General features: G+C 48.8%; 1 protein-coding gene across 1 annotated transcript; it reads left to right on the forward strand.

Moving 5' to 3' along the window:
• The first annotated feature begins 4,604 nt into the window (after nucleotides 1-4,604).
• CASS4 (Cas scaffold protein family member 4) lies at nucleotides 4,605-20,474 on the forward strand. The gene is made up of 7 exons (XM_054274717.1): nucleotides 4,605-4,616; nucleotides 11,680-12,060; nucleotides 15,494-15,598; nucleotides 16,690-16,836; nucleotides 17,335-18,654; nucleotides 19,386-19,445; nucleotides 20,061-20,474. The coding sequence occupies exons 1-7, from the start codon at nucleotides 4,605-4,607 to the stop codon at nucleotides 20,472-20,474; spliced, it is 2,439 nt and encodes an 812-aa protein (XP_054130692.1).
• The last annotated feature ends 879 nt before the right edge of the window (nucleotides 20,475-21,353 follow it).

A 21,353-nucleotide genomic window follows, 5' to 3' on the forward strand; every position in this document is an offset into this window, starting at 1 on the left:
CTGCCCATTGAATGAGGTGGTCCCTGAGCCCCTTCCAAGCCAAAGCATTCCCTGACTCTGGGAACACCTTTCCCTGTGCGACTCTGGAGCTGCCTGGAATTCCTGACACTCCTGCTGCTCATGCTGAGAGCTGAGACTGCCTGGAAAGCCGGAGGAGCTGCAGTGGAATCCTGCCCTGCTGGCCCTGAGGCAGGGCTGCCTTATCAGGGCAGTGCAGCTCCTCGCTGTGCCACAGCCCTGCTCTCACTGCTGCAAAAGAGGAAACAGGAGCAGGGGCAGAGGGCTCACACTTCCCACTGCTCAACTGCGACAAGCTGCTGCAGGAAGACCGAGGAAAATCCCGCTTGACGCGGCGCTTTCTTACTCCAGTCGCCAAAAGGGCTTTTCTTGGGTTTCACTCTGCCCTCCTTTCACCTCTGCTGTCTCAGATATTATCTATCACACATGAGCAGCTTGTCTGCAGGCTGCGAGTGCTGCTAGGGCAGAGCTGCCAGATGCACTTGGCTGAGGGGAGATCCCCACACGGGCACGGCTCGAGGGTCCCCATCCCTCTGGTTCCTCTGGTTCTCTGTGCTGCTCCAGGCGCACAATGACAACCATGGATAAAATCCCCAGGAGCAGCACACCTGCAAAGGTAGGGCTGGGTTTTGGGTAGGGAAGGGTTTGGTGGTTGAATTCAGTGGGATTCTTGGTGATGTTGGAGTGGCAGCGATGAGATCCCTCCAGGTCTGGCTCTTCATGGCCAGAGAGACACTGAGGGGCTGGAGCTGTCCAGGGCAGGGAATGGAGCTGGGAGGGAATGGAGAATTCCTGAGGAGTGGGAAGGGAATGGAGAATCCCTGAGGAGCTGGAAGGGAATGGAGAATTCCTGAGGGGCTGGGAAGGGAATGGAGAATTCCTGAGGGAACTGGGAAGGGAATGGAGAATTCCTGAGGAGTGGGAAGGGAACGGAGAATCCCTGAGGAGTGGGAAGGGAATGGAGAATCCCTGAGGAGTGGGAAGGGAATGGAGAATTGCTGAGGGGTGGGAAGGGGCTCACCTGGAGCACAGGGGGATCCCCAGGGATCTTTTCCCTCTCTGCAATTCCCTGCCAGGAGGGGACAGGAGCAGGAACAGGGACAGGAGCAGAGGGAACGGCCCCAGGGCAGCTCAGGGTGGGCACAGCAGGAATTTCCCCATGGAAAGGGGGTCAGACACTGGAAATGCCCAGGAGGGTTCAGTGCCCATCCTGGAGGTGCCCCAGGAACTCCTGGAGGTGGCACTCAGGGCTCTGGGCTGGCACAGGGTGGGGATGGGCACAGCTGGCACTCAGAGGTCTCAGAGGTCTCTGCAAGCCTCATTCTGTGGCTCTGTGAAGTTTTTGGATTCCTCATCTTGGGGAGACAGAAGGCTCCTGTACCTGATGTCCCCCTGTGCTTTTCATGGTGACAAAATCACTGACTGGGAGGAACATGATCTTGGTGAGGATGCTGGATAAAGCAGAATTGAGCTGGAAATAAACACATTTTGAAATTATAAAGATACAAAGTCAAGGTTGCACCTTACTGCTGTGCTGCAGTGACATCGGAGACACGGATCCTTTCTCTGCCAGCCCTGGTGCCCTCTTGCATGACAGAATTTCTTTCTGTTACATGCAAACCAGAAAACATTTTGAAACACTCTGTGTTCCTATTTTGAAAGACAGGACCCAGTGTATAAGGTTTGTTGCATTTATTTCTGTATCCACATTCCATCTAGATTAATTCTCTGTAGATCAGAGGCCCTGCTGCAGCTGTAAGGGTTGGAGAATGCTGAAATCTTGATTCAGAGTCAATGCCTTGCTGTCCTGCTCTCTGCAAGCACAATAAGTGACTGGAATTAGGATTTTCATTGTGGATTATGATCTCAGTGTTTACTGCAAACAAACTGCCTCCTGGAAATTTAATACAAAATGTGGTGGGGGAAAAAGCTTAGTAGGAGCTCAATGAGTCATTTTTTTTTACACTCCAAATTTTCCATCAAGGCTTGTAAAGATTAGGGGGCAACTTTTCACATTGAGTCATCAGTAACTGAGGCAGGGTATTTTTCATACCTATATAGAACAATTTTCTATTTTTACATATATTTCCAGTTCTCTTGAGTGGATTGTCAATAAACCAATGTAATGGTAGCAAACTGATCGCCTGTTCTGCTGTGAGCATTGTAGACATGGCCAGAGTGCACCCAGTCAACTTCAGCTGAGTAATAAACCACCAAAATTATTTCTGCAACATCATTGACGAACTCTTTATAAGTCCCCTACCACCCTGGCAGTATGTTTATTATAATACTTGAATGATATAAAAATACAAAGGGTTTTTTTATTTCTCTCTGGACTCCCTGAAGTGTCAGCAGCGTGGCTGTGACAGGAAATGCTCTGCAATGATCCCTGTGCCCCAGCTATTGCACCTGCAGGGGAAAGCCCCTGTGAGGAGCTCGGGGTGAGTTCAGCAGGGCTGTTGTTTTGTTTGGTTGTTGTTGTCGCGTCTCCAGGGCCAGCACAGGAAGCCTCGCAGCCCTTGCTGCAACCTCAAACCCCTCCGAGCTCCTGCAGGGCCACAGCTTTGGCCGAGGGAAAACGGGAGAGTCCTTGGACGTGCTCCAAGCGGATCTGGAGTTTTTCTCTCCCCTAAAATGCCCCATTCACATCTCCCCTCCTCATCCATGAATCCATACTCGTGGGGGTGACAGAGACTCCGTGCCCAGGTCAGAGGGAGCTCCCCTGCCCAGCCCTGGCACCTGGGGGGAGCTGGGGCTGCTGGGGAGGGCCCAGAGGAGGCTCCAGGGTGGGCAGAGGGATGGAGCAGAGCTGGCATTGCTCACCTGCACAGGAGAAGCTCTGGGGTGAGCTCAGGGTGGCCTTGCGGGGCCTGAAGGAGCTGCAGGAAAGAGGATTGACAAGGAACAGCAAACAGGGAATGGCTTCAAACTGACAGAGAATAGGTTTAGGTGGGATATTAGGGAAAAATCCCTATGAGGGTGCTGAGCCCTGGCACAGGTGCCCAGAGCAGCCCCTGGATCCCTGGCAGTGCCCAAGGCCAGTCTGGAGCCCCCTGGGACAGTGGGAGGTGTCTGCATAGCAGGAATTCCCTCTGGGGTTCATTCATGGGAACATTTAATCGTATTTTAAAGCAGTTCTGTGGCCACAAGCTGTGGGTTTGTAACTGATACCACCCCATCACTTCAAATGCTGGAGCACCTGAGAAACTCCAGGGCAGCAAATGAACGGCTCCTGATCAGCTGCATGAGGCGTCTGAAGGGCTCAAGCTGCTGCTCCTGGTGTTTAAAAAATAAAAAAGAAAGAAGAGAAAAACCACAAAGGCATTGAAACGGGCTGGTTTGTGCCAGGAATTCTTTCTCCTCTGGACAGCAGCTCCCACCCCAGAGGTATAGATTTGGTTGATGAAGGTTTTCAATTCAGCATTTTCTATTCAAGATATTAAAGTCTTTTCTAGCTGCAGGATTGTGGCTTTGGGAGCCAATGTCTAATTTAATCTTGAAGCTACTGTGGAAAGAGGAAGGAAGAGGCTTTTACCAGAGAAAAGCCAACGTGTACAAAGGCAAAACCAGTAAAAATTTGCCAACCCTCAAGATATCCTGAGTCCAAAGTGGTAAAACCTGTGCACCAGCATGACCAGGACTCAGCTGCTGCCAAGCAAATAGCAACCAGTAATAATTTTAAATAACATTATACCTTAATAATATTCAAGGATTTTTTTAAAATAGTCTAAGAAAGAAAGCCCTTCAGCTGCAGGTCATGTTGAGCTTTCCTCCTTGGCTTTTCTGCCTCTGCAGGGGGAGGTGGTTTTGCAGGGGATTTATAACCACCAAGGGGATCTGTTCAGTTTTCTAAAGACTGATTAGAAGTGTATCAAAACTCACAGCACTTTGAAGTTAAAAAAAAAATAAATTTAAAAACCTAAACAAACAAACAAAAAGCAAAACACAACAAACCAGGAGTAAAAAACGCTGCAGAAAAACGCTTCCCAATGCAGCCCTTTTCGTGGTGCAGCCCGGGTTTTGTGTTAGAGCAGGGCAGGCTCTCCCTGCAGGGCTCTGTGTGTCCTGCACATCACCAGCTGCAGCCAGAGCTGCCTGCAGACAATTCTGCCACGTAATGAGCTCCCCCCATTGCCAGCGCTGCTGTCCTGGGGCTCCCAGAGCAGGAGGAGGCAGAGGCTGAGCTTTGCCTCCCCCGGCTCCCAGGCAGAGCCTGCAGAGCTGCCTGAGCCGCCGGCAGGGCTGGGACATCCTCCTCATCCTCCTCATCCTCCTCATCCTCCTCATCCTCCTCATCCTCCTCCTCCTCCTCCTCCTCATCCTCCTCCTCATCCTCCTCATCCTCATCCTCCTCCTCCTCCTCCTCCTCCTCCTCCTCATCCTCATCCTCCTCCTCATCCTCCTCATCCTCATCCTCCTCCTCCTCCTCCTCCTCATCCTCCTCATCCTCATCCTCCTCCTCATCCTCCTCATCCTCCTCATCCTCCTCATCCTCCTCCTCATCCTCCTCCTCCTCATCCTCCTCATCCTCCTCATCCTCCTCCTCCTCCTCCTCAGGTGATGGACTAACAGGGACACACAGCAAAATGAAGGTCAGTGTGAGTTCTGGGCTCTTTTCTTTCTGCTGCAGTTGATTCAGTGACTTTCCTGATTCCATTTGTAGTGGGCAGAGGGTAAAATCTGCATCTGGCGGGGTCTCTTTGCAGTGTGTGTGTGTGTTCAGCTGATTTGCACATCACTAACTGAATTTTTAAAATATAACCCAAATTAACCGTTTCTCAAGAGCACCAGCGTGGCAGAGGAGAGTGAGGGTTTGCTCTGTGTGCATTGAGTAATGACAAGTTTATTAGAAATGATCAGGAGTGACTCAGACTGGTCACTTCCACATTTTCTTGGGGAAAAAAAAACGAAGTTAAGAGTTGAGCAGTGCTTTACCTCAAAAGAGATGATGGTTTTGCATTGACTCCTAGAAAATGGGTAATGGAAATGTCTCAAGAATTGAGGTCACTGTGTGATGAGGAAAAAGCCAAGTAATTTCAGTCTGAGCTCTGTGAGCCTGGGAAAGCCTTTGCACTCGAGGGTGAGGACTGGCCACATCCTGCAGGGGAGGAAAGCAGCGCTCATTTTTGGGAAATACTCCTTTTTGGGAAATACTCATTTTTGGGAAATACTCTTTTCTCCTGGTGTGGGGGGGGATGAGTGATGGATCAAACCCATTCTGCAGCCGTTTGTGCCTGGGCTTTGTGCAGAGCAGGGCTGGGGCTGTGACAGGGGTGGCTCAGCTGGGCAGGCAGGCAGGGCTGGGCTGTCACCGTGTGTCCCCTGCTAATGACAGCCAGGGAGCAGAGCCCAGCTGCTGCCCGGACCTGGGCACTCTCACCGGGGATTAGCCCAGCTGCAAACCCCCTCTGCCCGGAGAAACGTGACAACTTCAGCGGTACCCACTCAGAAACCATCCACTCCTCCGTTTATTCAGTGCATCTCACTCATCTCACAAACACGACCCTTGCAGGGCTGGGCAGAGGGCAGGGTCAGGACAAGAATTTGGGGGTGAGGACAAGATTTTGGGGGTGAGGACAAGATTTTGGGGGTGAGAACAAGATTTTGGGGGCTGCTCAGTGCAGCCAGGAAGATGCAGCTGTGGGAGTTGTGCTGCTGCTGCTTCTGGGTGGATCAGAATTCCCCACCCTGCCCTCAGCTCCCCACTGCTGCCACAGCAGGGAAAAAGGGCACAGCATGCAGGGACAGCAGCCTGGCACCTCCAGCAGCAGGGATTCCTGAAAATTTCTATTTTTCAATGAAAAATGTCCATTTGCTCCTGCTGAGCTTCCCTGGGGATGTTTTGCCTGATTCACAGGAGGGTGAGGACCCTGCTATGGGGAGGACACTTGTAACATCAGGACTTTCTGTATCTGCAAAGCCACATCTAGAAATAAATGTAGTGAGGTGTAGTTAAGATACTAAAAGGTTTAAAAAAATTTAAAAACCCTGAAGTGATTGGGTGTAAATGGGAAAAAGAAAGGTTTGAGGACCCACACCCCTGGAATGGGCAGTTTATTCTCCCTTGAGCTTGGGCATGAGAGCACTCCTGTAAAAATGCTCTGAGTGGGGTGAAATCCTGGCTGCACTTTCCCCTTCTTGTGATTTTAACACACACAGAATTTGAATGACTTCATTTGTGGAGAAAAGAGAGTTCGGGGGAAATTAGCAGAACTGCAGCTTGTAATTCCCACCTCTGCAGCAGTGCCGTGTGAAGCTGCAGGATTTGTAAGCTTCGTTTTTTTAAGTGCTGCTTCTGTATTTGATCAAATTTAAAATTCAAAACCTGTGATCAACACCTGCTTCCACCCCCACAAAATCAATAAAAGCAACAAAAGCAAGTCCTGATGTTCATCCCTCCTCGAAGCTCACACAAAACTTCTGCATGAGCTGAACATTTCTTTTCCAAAACACACAAACAAAGCAAAGAAATGCAGAAGGACTTTCTGCAGGTCACAGGAAATGCTGCACATGCAGGTGGAGAATGATCTGAGCTTTTAAGGTAAATTTTCCTCTTTTCCTGTGGATGTTGATGTGAACCCTCTACAATTAGCTGAGCAAAACTTCAGTGACTCAGAGTGGTCTGGGGTTCACAGGGAATTCTCAGGGAAGGCTGTTCCCAGCTCAGGGATGCTGGGGGATGTTTATTTCTGCAGCTTTGCTGGGAGGTGAAGAGATTAACTGGAAGCTGCTCTGTAAACATGTCAGAGGTGTCTCTGATGGATGAGCAGAACTGTTTAGCAAACACAGCCCTCTATCTCTTCCTCCTCAAATATTTTAAGTCCCACTTTCCTGCAGTAAAAGAGCTCACTCATATATTGATGTGCAACATGAGAAATATTTCAATCCACAAAAACTCCCAGGATTAAAGTGGGAGTTTGTTCTCAGTTTATAGAGAATAAACTCCCAGTTTATGTACATGATCTCAACAGGGGTTTTTAAGAAGCAAATTGAAGATAGTAAATGAAAAATATATTTTTTATCTGAAATGCTGTGAAATAGTGCAGTACCCATTCACATGGAATAATACAGGGTAGCAAATTGAGATTTCCAAATACAAACTGAGTGGGATGGGGGCATAGAGAAATAATTTTGTGAGGCTTGTGGTGAAGATGCTGAAATTCTCACGTGCTGAACATCACTGTGTCCACTTGGATTTTTCTAGCAATGTTTTTATATATTTAATAATGATATTTTTTCTCTGTTGCATGAAGATCAGGCTTGGGATAGGAGAGGCACCAGGAGATTTTAGTAACAGTGGGACGTTCCATCCTTAGCATAAATATCTATTGTGTACACAGAGCACAGATGTCACTCTGAGGGTATAAAATTTTACATTATAGACCTGGGCACTGATCAGCTTTACTGCCCTTAATTACAGTTTCTCCATTAATAAACATGAGGGAGCAGCTTTCATCCCTACTGCTCCCAGGGGCTGCCAGGGCTGGGCAAGGATCTGCAAACAACAAAGATGAGACCAGTCCAGTTTGGAGGGGAATTACCCTGTCCACATCTGAGCCACAATCCAATAAGGAGATGCACTTGCAGCAGGATGAGAACTTTTGGGGTGAAGCTGTTCCAGGACCTGCACTGTCACTCCCCCAGTGTGGGACCCGCCTGCCTTGCCCTGTGGGCTCTGGGGTCCCAGTGCCTCGGCAGGGGCTGCAGGGGACACTCTTTGGTCTTTTCCAGCTTGTGTAAACCCACCCAGTGAGAGCAGAGCGCCAGCACTGCCTCTCAAGGTGCTTTTTGTGGGGCTTTTTGATGTTCTCTGTCTTAGGAGAGGTTTTGCAAGGCTGCCGATGGGGATGAGGCAGCAAGCAAAGAAGGAAAATCACTTGGACCTCACCTGGGCTGCTTTAGTGCTTTTTACACGTTGGGTATTTAAGGACACAACACACAAAGCACCAGAGAACGCTGCACAGCCAGATATCAGGGATACCAGGGTATCAGTGCTGGGTATCAGGGAAATGCAGCTCCCAGTGGCCCAGCACAGCCCCTGCTCCCTGAGCATCCCGAGGGCTCGGGGTCTGGGAATGCAGCCCTTGTTTGGAGCCAGGGCAGGGCAGGGATGTGGTGCTCACAGGGGGATCCCTCACAGACCCCCGGGGAGCTGGGGGAGCAGGCAGGGCCGGGCTCTGCCCACAGCCCTGCAGAGAACCCCGACCGTGGCCCTGCAGGCACAGGGGCAGCGAGCACCCACCCCCTGAGCTGCTGCTGGGCTGCTGAAACGCTCTGCACCTTCCTGAAATGCTCTGCACCTTCCTGACACACTCTATTCCTTGCTGACATACTCTGCACCTTGCTGAAATACTGTACATTTTGCTGAAATACTGAAATACGACGGGGGATGGCAAAGATGTGCTCTCCAGATCCACAGTATTGAGGGTTTGTCCTGAAACTTGGAATTTAATTTAATTAAGCCCTGCCTTAGCTGGAAAACCTTTAGGGTTTGTTTTTTGGGTTTAATTTCCTTTCTAATCTCTTCTTTTTGAGAGCTCCACTGACCCCGCCTGTGCATGGTCTGACAATCTCAGTTCAGTCATGTTCTACAGACCGGAGTTTAGGGTTTGTCTCCATCACTTCTCTGGTCAAAGTTTTCATTTTTCCCTCCCATCTCTCTGGATGGGATATGAGATGATCCATGAACAGATCTGTTTTATAGCCAGGTCAGGTCTCCCAGAGTGCCCTATGATTTAATTGATTCATTAATAATCTCCTGCTTGGCTTGATTTGGGATGATTCTAGAGGTCCTGGGTTTGTGTTGATCACAGATGTCAGCTCCAGAAATGCAAAATCTGAGCCACAGTGTTCAGCCTCAGCCTGGCTCGGGCTGGGGGCTGCTGGCCCAAATATAAATATCTGCACATCTTCATTGGCCAAGCCAAAGGATTGTGTGCTGTGCCTCCAGCAGGGACCCCTCTGATGGAAAGGTTTGGGTCTCTGGTTATAAAATGAGGCTCAGCAGCATCTTGAGGGTGCTGTTTCCACAGGAAAAGGGAAATGTCAATATTTAGATGCCTTCTAAAACCACAGTGTGAACCAAAGGTTTCTCTCAGCTGTGTGGGTGCACGTAGGAAGGGCAACCTTGCTGTGTGTGCCCACCAAGGCTCACACCCTGAGCCCAGCCTTGCTGTGTGTGCCCAGCCAGGCTCAGACTGAGCCCAGCCTTGCTGTGTGTGCCCCTCCAGGCTCACACCCTGAGCCCAGCCTTGCTGGCCCTTCACCCTTTTCCTGTGTGTGCCTGGATGAGGCTCTTCATGTGGAAAAGGGGCAGAAGAAGAGGGTCTGTCCCTCAGGAGTGTGTCTGTGCAGTACCCAGCCCAAGGAGCCAGCAGTGTTGAAGGATAACAGGAAAAGTTGGCTGTTCTCCTTTTTTTGAGAGGACCTGTCCCTCAGGAGTGTGGTTGTGCAGCACCCAGCCCAAGGAGCCAGCAGTGTTTATGGATAACATGAAAAGTTGGCTGTTCTCCATTTTTTTGTCAGTGTGGAGCCCCAGCCTGGCCCAGGGGGGATTCCTGACTCCAACATTTGGCATTGTCCCCATCCAAAGTGACTCCCATGTTCCAGGCACGAGCCAGGCTGGAGCAGGAGGCCAAGGGGGCTGCTGTCCCCCCTGGCAGCTGCCCCGTCCCACAAAAAGCCATTGTTCAGGAAATGCCTGCAGCCAACAGCGGGCCCTGGTCGCCAGCTGAGCTGACACATTTGAGTTCTTGTGCTGCAGCCTCAGGCCAGCTGCTGCCTCACAGCAAATGCTCTGCACAAAAATACAGGGCATCACGTTTCCTATTTGGGTGCTATCTCTCTGGACATTACTTGCACTTTCTGATAAGGAATTCATGCTGAGGCACAGCCAGTGTCCCACTGACCTGGGAGCAGACAGTCCATTTTAAAGCTAAAAGCAGTATCTATCTTGTACTGAAAAAAACCTAAAAAATGACATCCACAGCTTTCTCTACCCTTTGCAAAAAAGCCTCAGGTGACTGAAGCTACCTGCTGGCTCTGGCTGCCCCATCCCTGGAAGGCTGGACAGGGCTTGGAGCACCCTGGGACAGTGGAAGGTGTCCCTGCCATGGCAGGGGTGGGATGGGATGTTATTTAATGTCCCTTCCCACCCAAATCATTCCATGATTCTGTGATCTTGTAATGAGTAATTATGAGATGAAGAATTCACAGACAATGGGAAAAATGCCTATTTTTCATATAGGGATCACAGACTAGATCCCTGTTTTTCATGTAGGGATCACAGAACAGATCCCTGGTTTTTATATAGGGATCACAGAATAGATCCCTGTTTTTCATATAGGGATCACAGAACAGATCCCTAGTTTTCATATAGGGATCACAGAATAGATCCCTATTTTTTTCTATAGGGATCACAGACTAGATCCCTGTTTTTCATATAGGGATCACAGAACAGATCCCTATTTTTCATATAGGGATCACAGAATAGATCCCTGTTTTTTGTATAAGCCATTAGGGTTGAAAAGGACCTCTGGAGATCACCGAGTCCAGCCCCAGCCCCAAGGCAGGGTGACAAGGCAGGAATGCACCCACCCAGGTGGATTTGGGTGTCTCCAGAGAGGCAGATCCACACCCTCCCTGGGCAGCTGTTCCAGGGCTCTCATGGAAAGAGGTTCTTCCTCATTTTGAGGTGGAGCTTCTTGTGTTTTAGCTTACAAATTCAATATATGTAAGTCTAATATAATAAATCTAAATAATGATTAGCAGTGCTCTTTAAAGGCCTCAAGCAGGAAAAGGTGATGAAGAAACGTATCACAGTAATTTTATTATCTATTTCTTTATTGCACTGACCATAGCAGACACAAAGTATGGGAATAAATCACACGGACTCCATTTTCTTCAAGGTGGAACAAGCCCATTCTTTATTCACATAACTCCTTTTTATACAGTTTTACAGACCTGGTGTGGGACTCCCAATTGATCAGGAGCTTGCTTGTTAATTATTTTATTGGTCATTAACAAGTTGTTATCCTGTATTGATTGGTCACTCAAACCCCAGTGTGGACATGCAGGAAAAGTTGTTTGTGAGGGATAGTTTTCATTTCTCTATCTAATGGTGTGAAAACTGTTTGCTTTTCACCCAGGAATAGATTGTTATGTTAACAAACAGCTCATACCAGGATTGTTTTACATGGGAACTTGCACAGTGCCAGCTTGTCTTAGAGGAAAAACAGGCCAGCCAGAGCAGCCTGATTTTATGAAGCCTTTCTTGATGATTTTCCTGCCTTACTGCAACCACAAAGTGCCACATTTAACTGTGATGGCAAAGATGTGCTCTCCAGCTCCACAGTATGGAGGGTCTGTCCTGAAAGTTGGAATTTAATTAAGCCCTGCCTTAGCTGGAAAACCTTTAGGGTTTGTTTTTTGGGTTTTATTTCCTTTCTAATCTCTTTTGAAGAGCTCCACTGACCCTGCTTGATGATTTTCCAGCTCAGTGCTGGAGAGAAGCTGTTCAACGTGCAGAGGGGTGGGTGAATCAAACCGAGACCCAGGTGGGGAAAGGATCCCAGCAGGGTGGGAACAGCAGGGTGGAAGTGAGGCCTGGCATGGGTATGACAGTGTGACAGTGTGACAGTGTGGGTGTGCTCGTGTCCCCAGCACAGCCTGGCCAAGGCGCTCTACGACAACAAGGCGGAGTGCTCGGACGAGCTGGCGTTCCGCAGAGGGGACATCGTGACGGTGCTGGAGCAGCACGTGGCGGGCAGCCAGGGCTGGTGGCACTGCTCCCTGCACGGCCACCACGGGCTGGCCCCTGCCAACCGCCTGCAGCTGCTGCCGCCCTGCCCGGAGCCGCCAGCCGCACACGGCATCTACCAGGTGCCCTCCGTGCCCTCCGTGCCAACAATGCCCACGGTGCCCACGGCGCCCTCGGCCACCTACGAGAAGATGGAGGGCTGGGTCCAGCCCCAGCTCGTGTACCAGGTGCCAGCCCTGGCGGCACAGCTGCTCAGCGAGAGGACCAAGCACTCCACGCACCAGGTGAGCTCCCAAAAACCAGGTGTTGGTGTTAAAATAATGGCTGGGAGGGGGGAATAAGGAAACCTGAGATTTTCAGTGGAGTTTGCAGCTAAGGGATGGATAGTGTTTAGGAAATTCCCATCAATTTATGAATGCTCAGCGAGAGGACCAAGCGCTCCACACACCAGGTGAGCTCGAAAAACTCAGATGTTTTGTTAAAACAATGGCTGGGGGCACGGAAATAAGGAAACCTGGGATTTTCAGTGCAGTTTGCAGCAGAAGAATGGATGGTGTTTAGGAAATACCCCTCAGTTTATAGCATGGGGTGAGAAATGCTGCTCTGGGTGACAGATTCTCTACATTCTGTGCTCCCTCACCTTTCTGACAGTTTGAAACAGCTGTAAAACAGGGCAGGAAGTAAAGAATATACCATTTGTTTGGGAGAATCTATAAATTATTTACAAAGTTAAAATAACAAGACACAGAACCTTCTCCAGCAGCCATCCAGAGCCCTCCGGGCACATGTGGAGTCTTTACATCCATCTGCACAGGAACACGATTCATAATTTTTTAAAAAATCACCCTTTGGTGTGTGATTGCTGGGTTTGCTCTGGGTTTTACTGTCTCCAGCAGCTCAGCAAGCTCAGAATGCTGCTGCCTGTCTTTTGTGCTGTCATTTGCACCAAGCAGCAGCCCCTGCCAGACACAGAAGGACACAAAGTTTTGCTCTGTGCCCTCAGTTTCTCTCCCAGCCCTTTATTGCTGCTGCTGAGATGTTGACCAAGGTGTACAGGAGGAGAGCTGCCACCAGTTCCCCCAGTTACAGAGGAGAACAAACTGGTTTTCCAGAGTTTCATTACAGCTCCATAGCCTGGCTCTTCTTTCTCTCAGTTTGACTTTCAAGCATACATGGAACATGCAATTTGATTACATCTCACTGGTTTTTACCATCAAAACCTTGTGCTTTCTTCAGGAAAAAAATGAGTGGGGAATGTTTCATAATGAAAGGGAAATAGAGCAGGTGGGGACAGAGTTTGAGTGTGAGGTTTTGTTCAGTTCTGTGAGCTCTCCAGCCCTGGGTGGCTCTTTATCCTGTGTATGGAAATCACATTTGAAATGCTAATTGAGAAAGGAAAAGGAAGAAGGTTCAGCTATATGGTGTTTTAGGCTGATTTAATGATGGTTTGATTTATGGGGCTCATTGAGCCCCCTTGCCTCCTGCTGTGGGGAAGGCCAGTGATGGAAACCTCCTTGCTGCTTCCTGCTGGGTGCCAGCTGGGGGCTGGAAAACAACAAACTCAGGGCATCCCTGGTGACCAGAACCTCCTTTTCAGCTGCACTGCACAACCACAGCTCAAACTCAAACCGAGTACAGCTACACGAGACTCCTCTGCACTTGCTGTCATTGATTTCCCCACATTCCTGACCCTCAAGGAGCCTCTGGCAAACTGAATCAGAGACTGGCATCCATTTTCCATGTTGTGCCAGCAAATCAGGTGGAAAATGTCATCTATTCATTATGTGGATGAATGGTCTGGCAGAGCAGCTCCTTGGCTCTCCCTGCCTCATTTCATGAGTTTATCCACCTAAGCTGTGCCTTGTCTGAGAATGACAAAGAATGGAGAATGACAAAGAATGGAGAATGACAAAGAATGGAGAATGAAAAAGAATGGAGAATGACAAAGAATGAAGAATGAAAAAGAATGAAGAATGAAAAAGAAATGTCCCATTTGATGGTTATCCAGAAGCTGAGAGTGGGGCTGCCTGTGGCACAGTGTCCCAGCTGTCCCCACACCAGCTGCACCCCGGTGGTCACGGGCTGTCCCCAAGGCAGGGGAGCTCAGGGAGCACAGAACAATCCAGACCATCCCACAGAGATCCTGTGGCACAGCTGGCAAAGCTCCTGCCATACTCAGCTGTGCTCTGAGCAGCTGGGAAAAGCCACTGTGAGTCTTTGGGGGAGCTGAGTGAAAGCAGTGAAACAAGAATGAATCCCTCAGAGCCGGGGTGTTTCACCCCACAGAGAAACCTCCTTGCTTCTGCCTCACACCCAGGGCACCTTCTGGTTCTACTGCCACTGACAGGACTGGCCAAAAGTGCCAACATGTAACATCCAGTGAGTTTCCTTTCTGCTGGATTGTCAGATTTGTCCATCTGGAAGCAGACCTGGCCTAAGGATGGTTTTTACCTTTTACCCTTTCACTCAGGGAAGTTGTGCCTCTGATTGTAAGGAAGATGCTCGAATTCAGGCACAGGCTGCCCAGGATTCCCCATCCCTGGAGGAGTTCCAGCCCACACTGGAGGGGGTTTGGAGCAGCCTGGGATAGTGGAAGGTGTCCCTGTCCTTTGCAGGGGGTGGAAGAGATGGTCTTGCAGATCCCTCCCAACCCAAACCATTTTGTGGCTCTGTGATTCTCTATCACAGCACTCAGGGGATTTGTGCTCACTCCTCATTCCCTGTTCCCACATGAGAGCTGAACCAGGCAGAGTGAAGCTGCACTCTTCCTCCTCTCCCATATTTCCCCCACATTTAGCTGCTGCAGGACTTGCACGATGGGAATCACTCCCTCCAGTTCAAAACCAGTTTAACATTTCCTGTAACACCTCACCCCAGCAGTGTTTCTGGAGGTCAGTGCTTTGCTGAGGGCAGCCAGGCTCAAGGCAGGCTGGATGAACAAAATTCCATCTTTTGGTGGTTGATTCTAAAAATCTAAAAGAAATCTAAAAAATCTAAAATCTAAAGAAAAGTCCTAACCCAGCATTCATATTTTGTGACATAAATTGTCCCACAGATCTGGTCATGGCTGCTCAAATTATGTTTTAATCAATCTGACTGCAAAGATACAATTCCCTGTTGATGGAGCCGGACAGGACATCAAGGTTTAATCCTTCCAAATGAGTCATTTGTTCATAACTACAGAGTAATGCTCAGCCTGCACTTTTCTGCTGCTCTGACATTAAATTGGCTTGACCCAATGACTGTGGCCTTGGAGAAGTCGAAATTTCCCCACTTCCTTTTTTAAGTGGTTCTGCTTTTGGGCAGTTTAAAGCTTTAAGTGATAACTGCAGCTGGATTTTCTCCAAATCTTTTCTGCCCTGTGGTTAGTAAGGCAGATTGTCTTTGTGCCAGGTCAGATCTTATCTAAAATGCACCAGAAATGCTGGTGAGGGAGAATTATTTGAGAATAAACATGCTATTGCCTGTGAGGTCAGCTCCTGTCTCTCACTTTCAGTGAAGAGCTGAAGGTTTTTATCATTTAAGAGTGATTACTCCAACAGTGGATTTTTGGGATTACATCAGTGGATTTTTCAGCTGAATGACTTTTCAAAGCTTCTTGCTGATGCAGTTGTTTAATAATAATAATAATAATAATAATAATAATAATAATAATAAATACTACTATTATTAATATTATTAATATTGTTATTATTACTATTTTTTCTCCCCTCCAAGCACCTGCTTACCCTGCCCAGAGCCTGCAGGGCCTCAGCCCCCAACATCAGGGGTGAGGTGTACGATGTCCCCTCCTCGCAGCACCGAGGGTCCCCCCTGCCACAGGTGAGTCCTGTCCCCTCCCTCCCTGCAGCTGCCACCCTGGAGCACCTCAGAGCACATCTGCAGCTCAGTTCTACTGTCACCCTGTTTGCTTTTTGCCAAATTGGGAAGAAAATCATCTGGTTTTAGCTCAAAACCTCAGTTCTCCAGAGTTTCTTAAATATTTAGAGCAATGTGTCTTAAGTCTGCTGCATATCTAATAAATATTTCCATTTTTTCTGTCAGTAAGGCATTTCCCCATGGATTCTGAAGCAGAGGGGTTGACACTGATACAGAAAATTCAGTAAGACATCAGTAGTGTCACCCTCTCTGCCTTGGAATTATAATAGAAAAAATGGAAGTGCTTACTAGAAATGCACCAGATTTAAGACACGTTGCTCTCTAAATTTCTGAGAAACTCAGGAGAACTGAGGTTTTGAGCTAAAAATAGATTATTTTCTTCCCAATTTTACAGAAAGCAAATAGGGTGACAGTAGAATTGACCTGTCTCCCTCTCTGCCTTGGAATCCATGAGGAAATGTGGTGCTGTCATTTGCTGGGGGTGATTTGGGAGTGTTCAGAGAAGAGTCACAAGCCCACGTCCACAAGAAATTAAATGTCACCCCACCATCCTCCTCCTGGGAAAAACACACCCTGGATTTGGTCACACCACTGTGACGTGTCCTGTTACACAATCCTGTCCCTGCTGCTGCTGTCCCACTGCCCTGAGCTCAGTGAATGTCACATGTCACCCTGATTTTTTAAGATTTTCTAAACCTTCTGATGGTTACATTCTTGTAACGAACTTTCTCACACACTTTATGTAAATAACTCATTGTTTTGCATTCTTTTATGGAGGAGGAAAAATCTGATAGACTGTTGGTTTGTCCAGTGTCATTGGAGAGGTGGCACTGTCACCCTCCAACCCGCTGTCACTTTTGGAAACCTATAAATGTTGGAGTGCAGGCTTGAGCCCATCATTATCCACAGATTTCCTGGGTGATCCTTGCTCAGACCCAACCCACTCATGTCTCGCCCAAAGCCTTTGATCCCACTCAGGGCCCCAGTGGGCTCTAAAAGGATTAAAATAAACAATTTATTTTCCTTTTGAGCAGAGTGGTGCCACTCCCCCCAGCACAAGGAAGGGCTCCATGCTGGGCAGATCCACTGAGAGCTTCCAGGCAGAGCAGAAGCAGCTTTACAAGACCCCATCCAAGGCAGAAAGAGGAGGAGCTGGCAGCCAGGACTCACCAGCAGGCAATGTAAGTAATGCTTGGTGGGCACACAATAATCTGTCACTCCTGCCTTGGAGCAGGGACAGGTTTCCCATCTCTTCCCCACTGTTTCTTACACAACAGAAGGTCCTGAATGCCCCTTTCCCAGCGTAGACTCCAGCTGTACACACAAATATCTGTATGAAGCAAAAATTAAATTTATTAGTGTTTGAGCATATTCAGTTATGTCTGTTGGTGATTTATTGCTTGAAAAGGTGTGCATGTGAGGGGGGAAAAATCAAGTGTCTACAGATTTCACTGGCTGGGGACTCTGCTGTAGGATCTAATCACCTGTGCTCCAAATACTTTACCTTTTATACATGCAGCTTGTGCATGCTAGAAAATAAAAAATACAGGCAGCCTTTCTGTGGTGCTGTTCCATCGACATCAGTGGAGCTGCACACATTTGTGTGCTCTGAGAATTCAGTTCTGCTTCTCATTCTCATTTATAAAGATGGCTTATGAACCCTCTGTGCTCTGTTGCAGTTATATGATGTCCCTCCCAAAAGAGAGCTCGATGACTCAGGAAATAAATCTCAGAGGAAGTTCTGGGGCCATTACAACACCTTGCCAAACCCTCGGAAGTCCGAATGGATTTACGATATCCCAGTATCCCCTGAAAATTCCGGATTCAAACCCAGCCCTCCCGGGCAGGCTGGGGAGAAGCAGGTGCTGTATGACATTCCCCCAGCCAGGTACAAGGCTCCAGCTGAAGCCAAGGCTGGGAACCCACAGCTGTACGACATTCCACCGCCAGCACAGCGGAAATTAACGCTTCCAGAAATCCCCCTGTACGACGTCCCACCCTCACGGGACGCGCTCCTCCTGCCACACAACGGCAGCTCTGAGCTGCCCCCGAGGCTCCTGGCTGCCAAGGCTGACAGCCAGATCTCTGAGGAGAGCGTTTATGATATTCCCAAAGGTTTGCCCAGTGCTGGGCACTGCAAGAAAGAGATGGAAAACAACAGTGACCAAGCACACGGTGCTTCTCCACAGCTCTCCATGGATGCCAAGTCGGAAAATGACACTTTGTGTGTCTCTAGCGTGGACAGCAGAAGCAGCACTCTCTCCTCATCCTCCAACCCTTCTGCTGAGTCGTTTTCTAGGCTGTCACCATCACCAGAGCCTGTCCAAGAGATCAAACTGGAGCTGGAAGCAGCCATCGAGACCCTGACCCGGCTGCAGCACGGCGTGTCCAGCTCCGTCGCCAGTTTAATGATCTTTGTGAGCAGCAAGTGGAGGTTGCAGGAGCACCTGGAGAAAAACCTGGAGGAGATCCACAGAGCAGTGGACCACATAAAGGTGTCACTGGGAGAATTCCTGGCCTTTGCTCAAGCCCTGAAGGGAAACGCCTCCAACGTCACGGATAGCAACCTGCAGGCCAGAATTAAAAAGCAGCTGGAAATCCTCATGAACTCCTATAAAATATTGACAGAAACGAGGGAAGCTCTCAACAGCTGCAGCTGGGCCCTGGAGGCTTTGGTGCTCAGGAAGCCCCAGAGCAACCCTGATGACCTGGATCGCTTTGTTATGGTGGCCAGGACAATTCCAGATGATATCAAGAGGTTTGTGTCCATCATCATCGCCAATGGGAAACTGCTCTTCAAGAGGAATGAGAAAGAGCAAGAAAAGAAGCAACCAAAAGTGAATCCGGAATGCAAAATGGCAAAACAGATCCCAATGCCAAGAAGAGTAGAAATTGAGTCACTGCAGAGAAATGCTCCTGAGAAACCCAGCCAAAGCCAGGTCCCTGTGCAGAAACCAGAGGAAAACTGCAGTGAGGATTGTGATTATGTCCAGTTACAGGTCAGTGGCACCGGGGTTTCCTCTCTTCACTACTCACCCTTTGCAGATGTTGGGCTGTTCACTAGCAGCACTATTTTACTTAGCAGTGCCACATTCAGTTTGCACTACATCCCCCTTTCCAGATTTACAAAGATCCAGGATTTTGGGACAGTGCTGGATGGCACGTGTACAATGAGCAGTAATTTTAATCAACAGAGGAAATCAAGTATTTTTATCATTCTTGCCAGCTTGAATTCATTTGGGAAGTAGGTTTCATTGGAAGTTAGCAATACCTTACTTCTCTTTTTTCTCTTCCTGCCACTACATTGTGTTTGGCACGACAAGAGATGTTCCTTCCTAACTTGGATGGAAATCTCATTTGCATAGAAATTAAACTCTGTGAATTATCTGTTGGAACAATTCTGGATGATTGTAAGAATCTCCTCAGAATCACTAAAGTATCTACTAAGAATATCTCCCTTAGTTTCCCAAAGAAATGCTGTTTGTCCTTAAAATTTAGGGAATGTTACACTGAAATGTTTTGTTGATGTTGGTTTCAGTCTCAGATCTTGCAGGATCATTTTTAGGAGGAAAAAACCTGCAGCTCCTTCTAAAAAATCCCCCATTTCTATTTGCAACATGAAGGCTGCAGAGCAAGTAATTGTTTCCCCATGAAATAAGAGAAAACCACATTTATATTTAAATACTTTATGTAGTTGTTTCAACTTTGCTTTCATTTTAATTTGCAACAGGCACAGAAAGTCATTTCAGGTAAAGAAGTAGCAAAGAAGAGTACAGAGTCAAACTCAAAGGTATTTCTGACTTTGAAAATATTATTTATGAGGGCTTTTAGTCTCTGATTTCTGTGCTTGCTAAAACTCAGAGTAATTTGCATTCAGGCATGCATCTCTACACATAGAGTCCTATCTGCTTCTCAGAGATCATTTCCCAGAATTACCACTGAAAACCGGTGAAGAGCACTTATTTTCCACTCCAGTTTAAAGTCATACAGTTTATTTTATTGCCTTTCAGCATCATTTGAGATAAGGCTGTGAGAATCAGTATTTCAAAGTACCTTATCCTGCACTGGCACTAAACTGACTCCTGTTTTGTGCATTTTAATCATTCATAACCCCAATTAGGTCCATTAAAGATCAATGTTTTGTATTATTTGAAAGCTTCAAGGCCAGACTGTGTAAAGGACTGATGTTCAGCTGCAGCACTTTGTGTGCTATCCAATATTAAAACTGTATTTAGGGGAAAAAAGCAATCAGGAGAATTTCCAACACTTTGTGGAAAGAGAAATTACTGTAAAGGCTCCGGGGTGTGGCGATTTGGAGACCACAAAAATTCAGGGTAGAGCAACCAAAGAACCACCAGCGTGTGACACCAGGCTGAATATTTTCCTGTTTTAACTCTTTCTCCAGGTCTTGCCATGTTCAAAAAAGACTGAAAACGCCAGCAGGCAGGAGCCTGGCAGGAGAATGCCCCTCCCCGAGCACTGCAGGCTGTGCTTCGCCGCCCTGCACAAGGCCCTGGGCGTGTTCAGCGCCAGCCTCAGCAGCCAGCAGCCCCCCGAAATCTTCATCTCCCACAGCAAGCTCATCATCATGGTGGGCCAGAGGCTGGTGGATGCCCTGTGCCAGGAGAGCCAGGACAGGGAGGCCCGCAGCGACATCCTGCACAGCAGCAGCCGCTTCTGCAGCCTGCTCAAGAACCTGGCCCTGGCCACCAAAAGCGCCGCCCTGAAATTCCCCAACGCCGAAGCCAGCCGGGAGCTGCGGGAGCAGGCCGAGCAGCTGGCCCAGTACACGCAGCAGTTCAGGGCCATGATGGACTGAGGGGCCACTGCTGCTCCTGGGCACCGGGGAACACCCTGAGCTCCACCAGGGACTCCCTGGCAGCAGGTGGAGATCTCCCCACTCAGAACTCCCACTAGGAGTTCCCTGGGTGCTGCTTCTGGTGCAGATCCCCACTCTGAATTCCCTCCAGGAACTCTCTGGGTGCTGGTGCAGATCCCCTCACTCAGAATTTCCACCAGGGACTCCCTGGGTGCTGGTTCTGGTGCAGATCCCCACTCTGAGTTCCACCAGGGACTCCCTGGGTGCTGGTTCTGTTGAAGATCCCCACACTCAGAATTCCCACCAGGGACTCCCTGGGTGCTGGTTCTGGTGAACATCCCCACCCTGAGCTCCACCAGGGACTACCTGTGGGATCCCCTCATTCAGAATTCCCACCAGGAGCTCCCTGGGTGCTGGTTCTGGTGAACATCCCCACTCTGAGCTCCACCAGGAACTCCCTGGGTGCTGGTGCAGATGCCTACACTCAGAATTCCTACCAGGAATGCCCTGGGTGCTGATTCAGGTGAAGATTCCCCCACTCAGAATTCCCTCCAGGAATTCCCTGAGTGCTGGTTGAGGTGAAGATCTCCCCCACTTGGAATTCCCACCAGGAATTGCCTGGGAGCAGTTGAAGATCCCCACACTCAGAACTCTCACCAGGAATTCCCTGGTTCAGGTACAGATCCCCTCACTCAGAATTCCCTCCAGGAACACCCTGGTAGCAGATGGAGATTCCCCACTCAGAATTCCCACTAGGAATTCCCTGGGTGTTGGTTCAGGTGCAGATCCCCTCAAGCAGAATTCCCACCAGGAATTTCCCTGGTAGCAGGTGAACATCCCCCCATTCAGAATTCCCACCACGAGCTCCCTGGGTGCCAC

This window comes from Melozone crissalis, unplaced genomic scaffold (genome assembly GCF_028551555.1).
Source record: "Melozone crissalis strain CALT ecotype California unplaced genomic scaffold, PUWL_Pcris_2 ptg000017l_1, whole genome shotgun sequence".
NCBI classification, from domain to species: domain Eukaryota; kingdom Metazoa; phylum Chordata; class Aves; order Passeriformes; family Passerellidae; genus Melozone; species Melozone crissalis.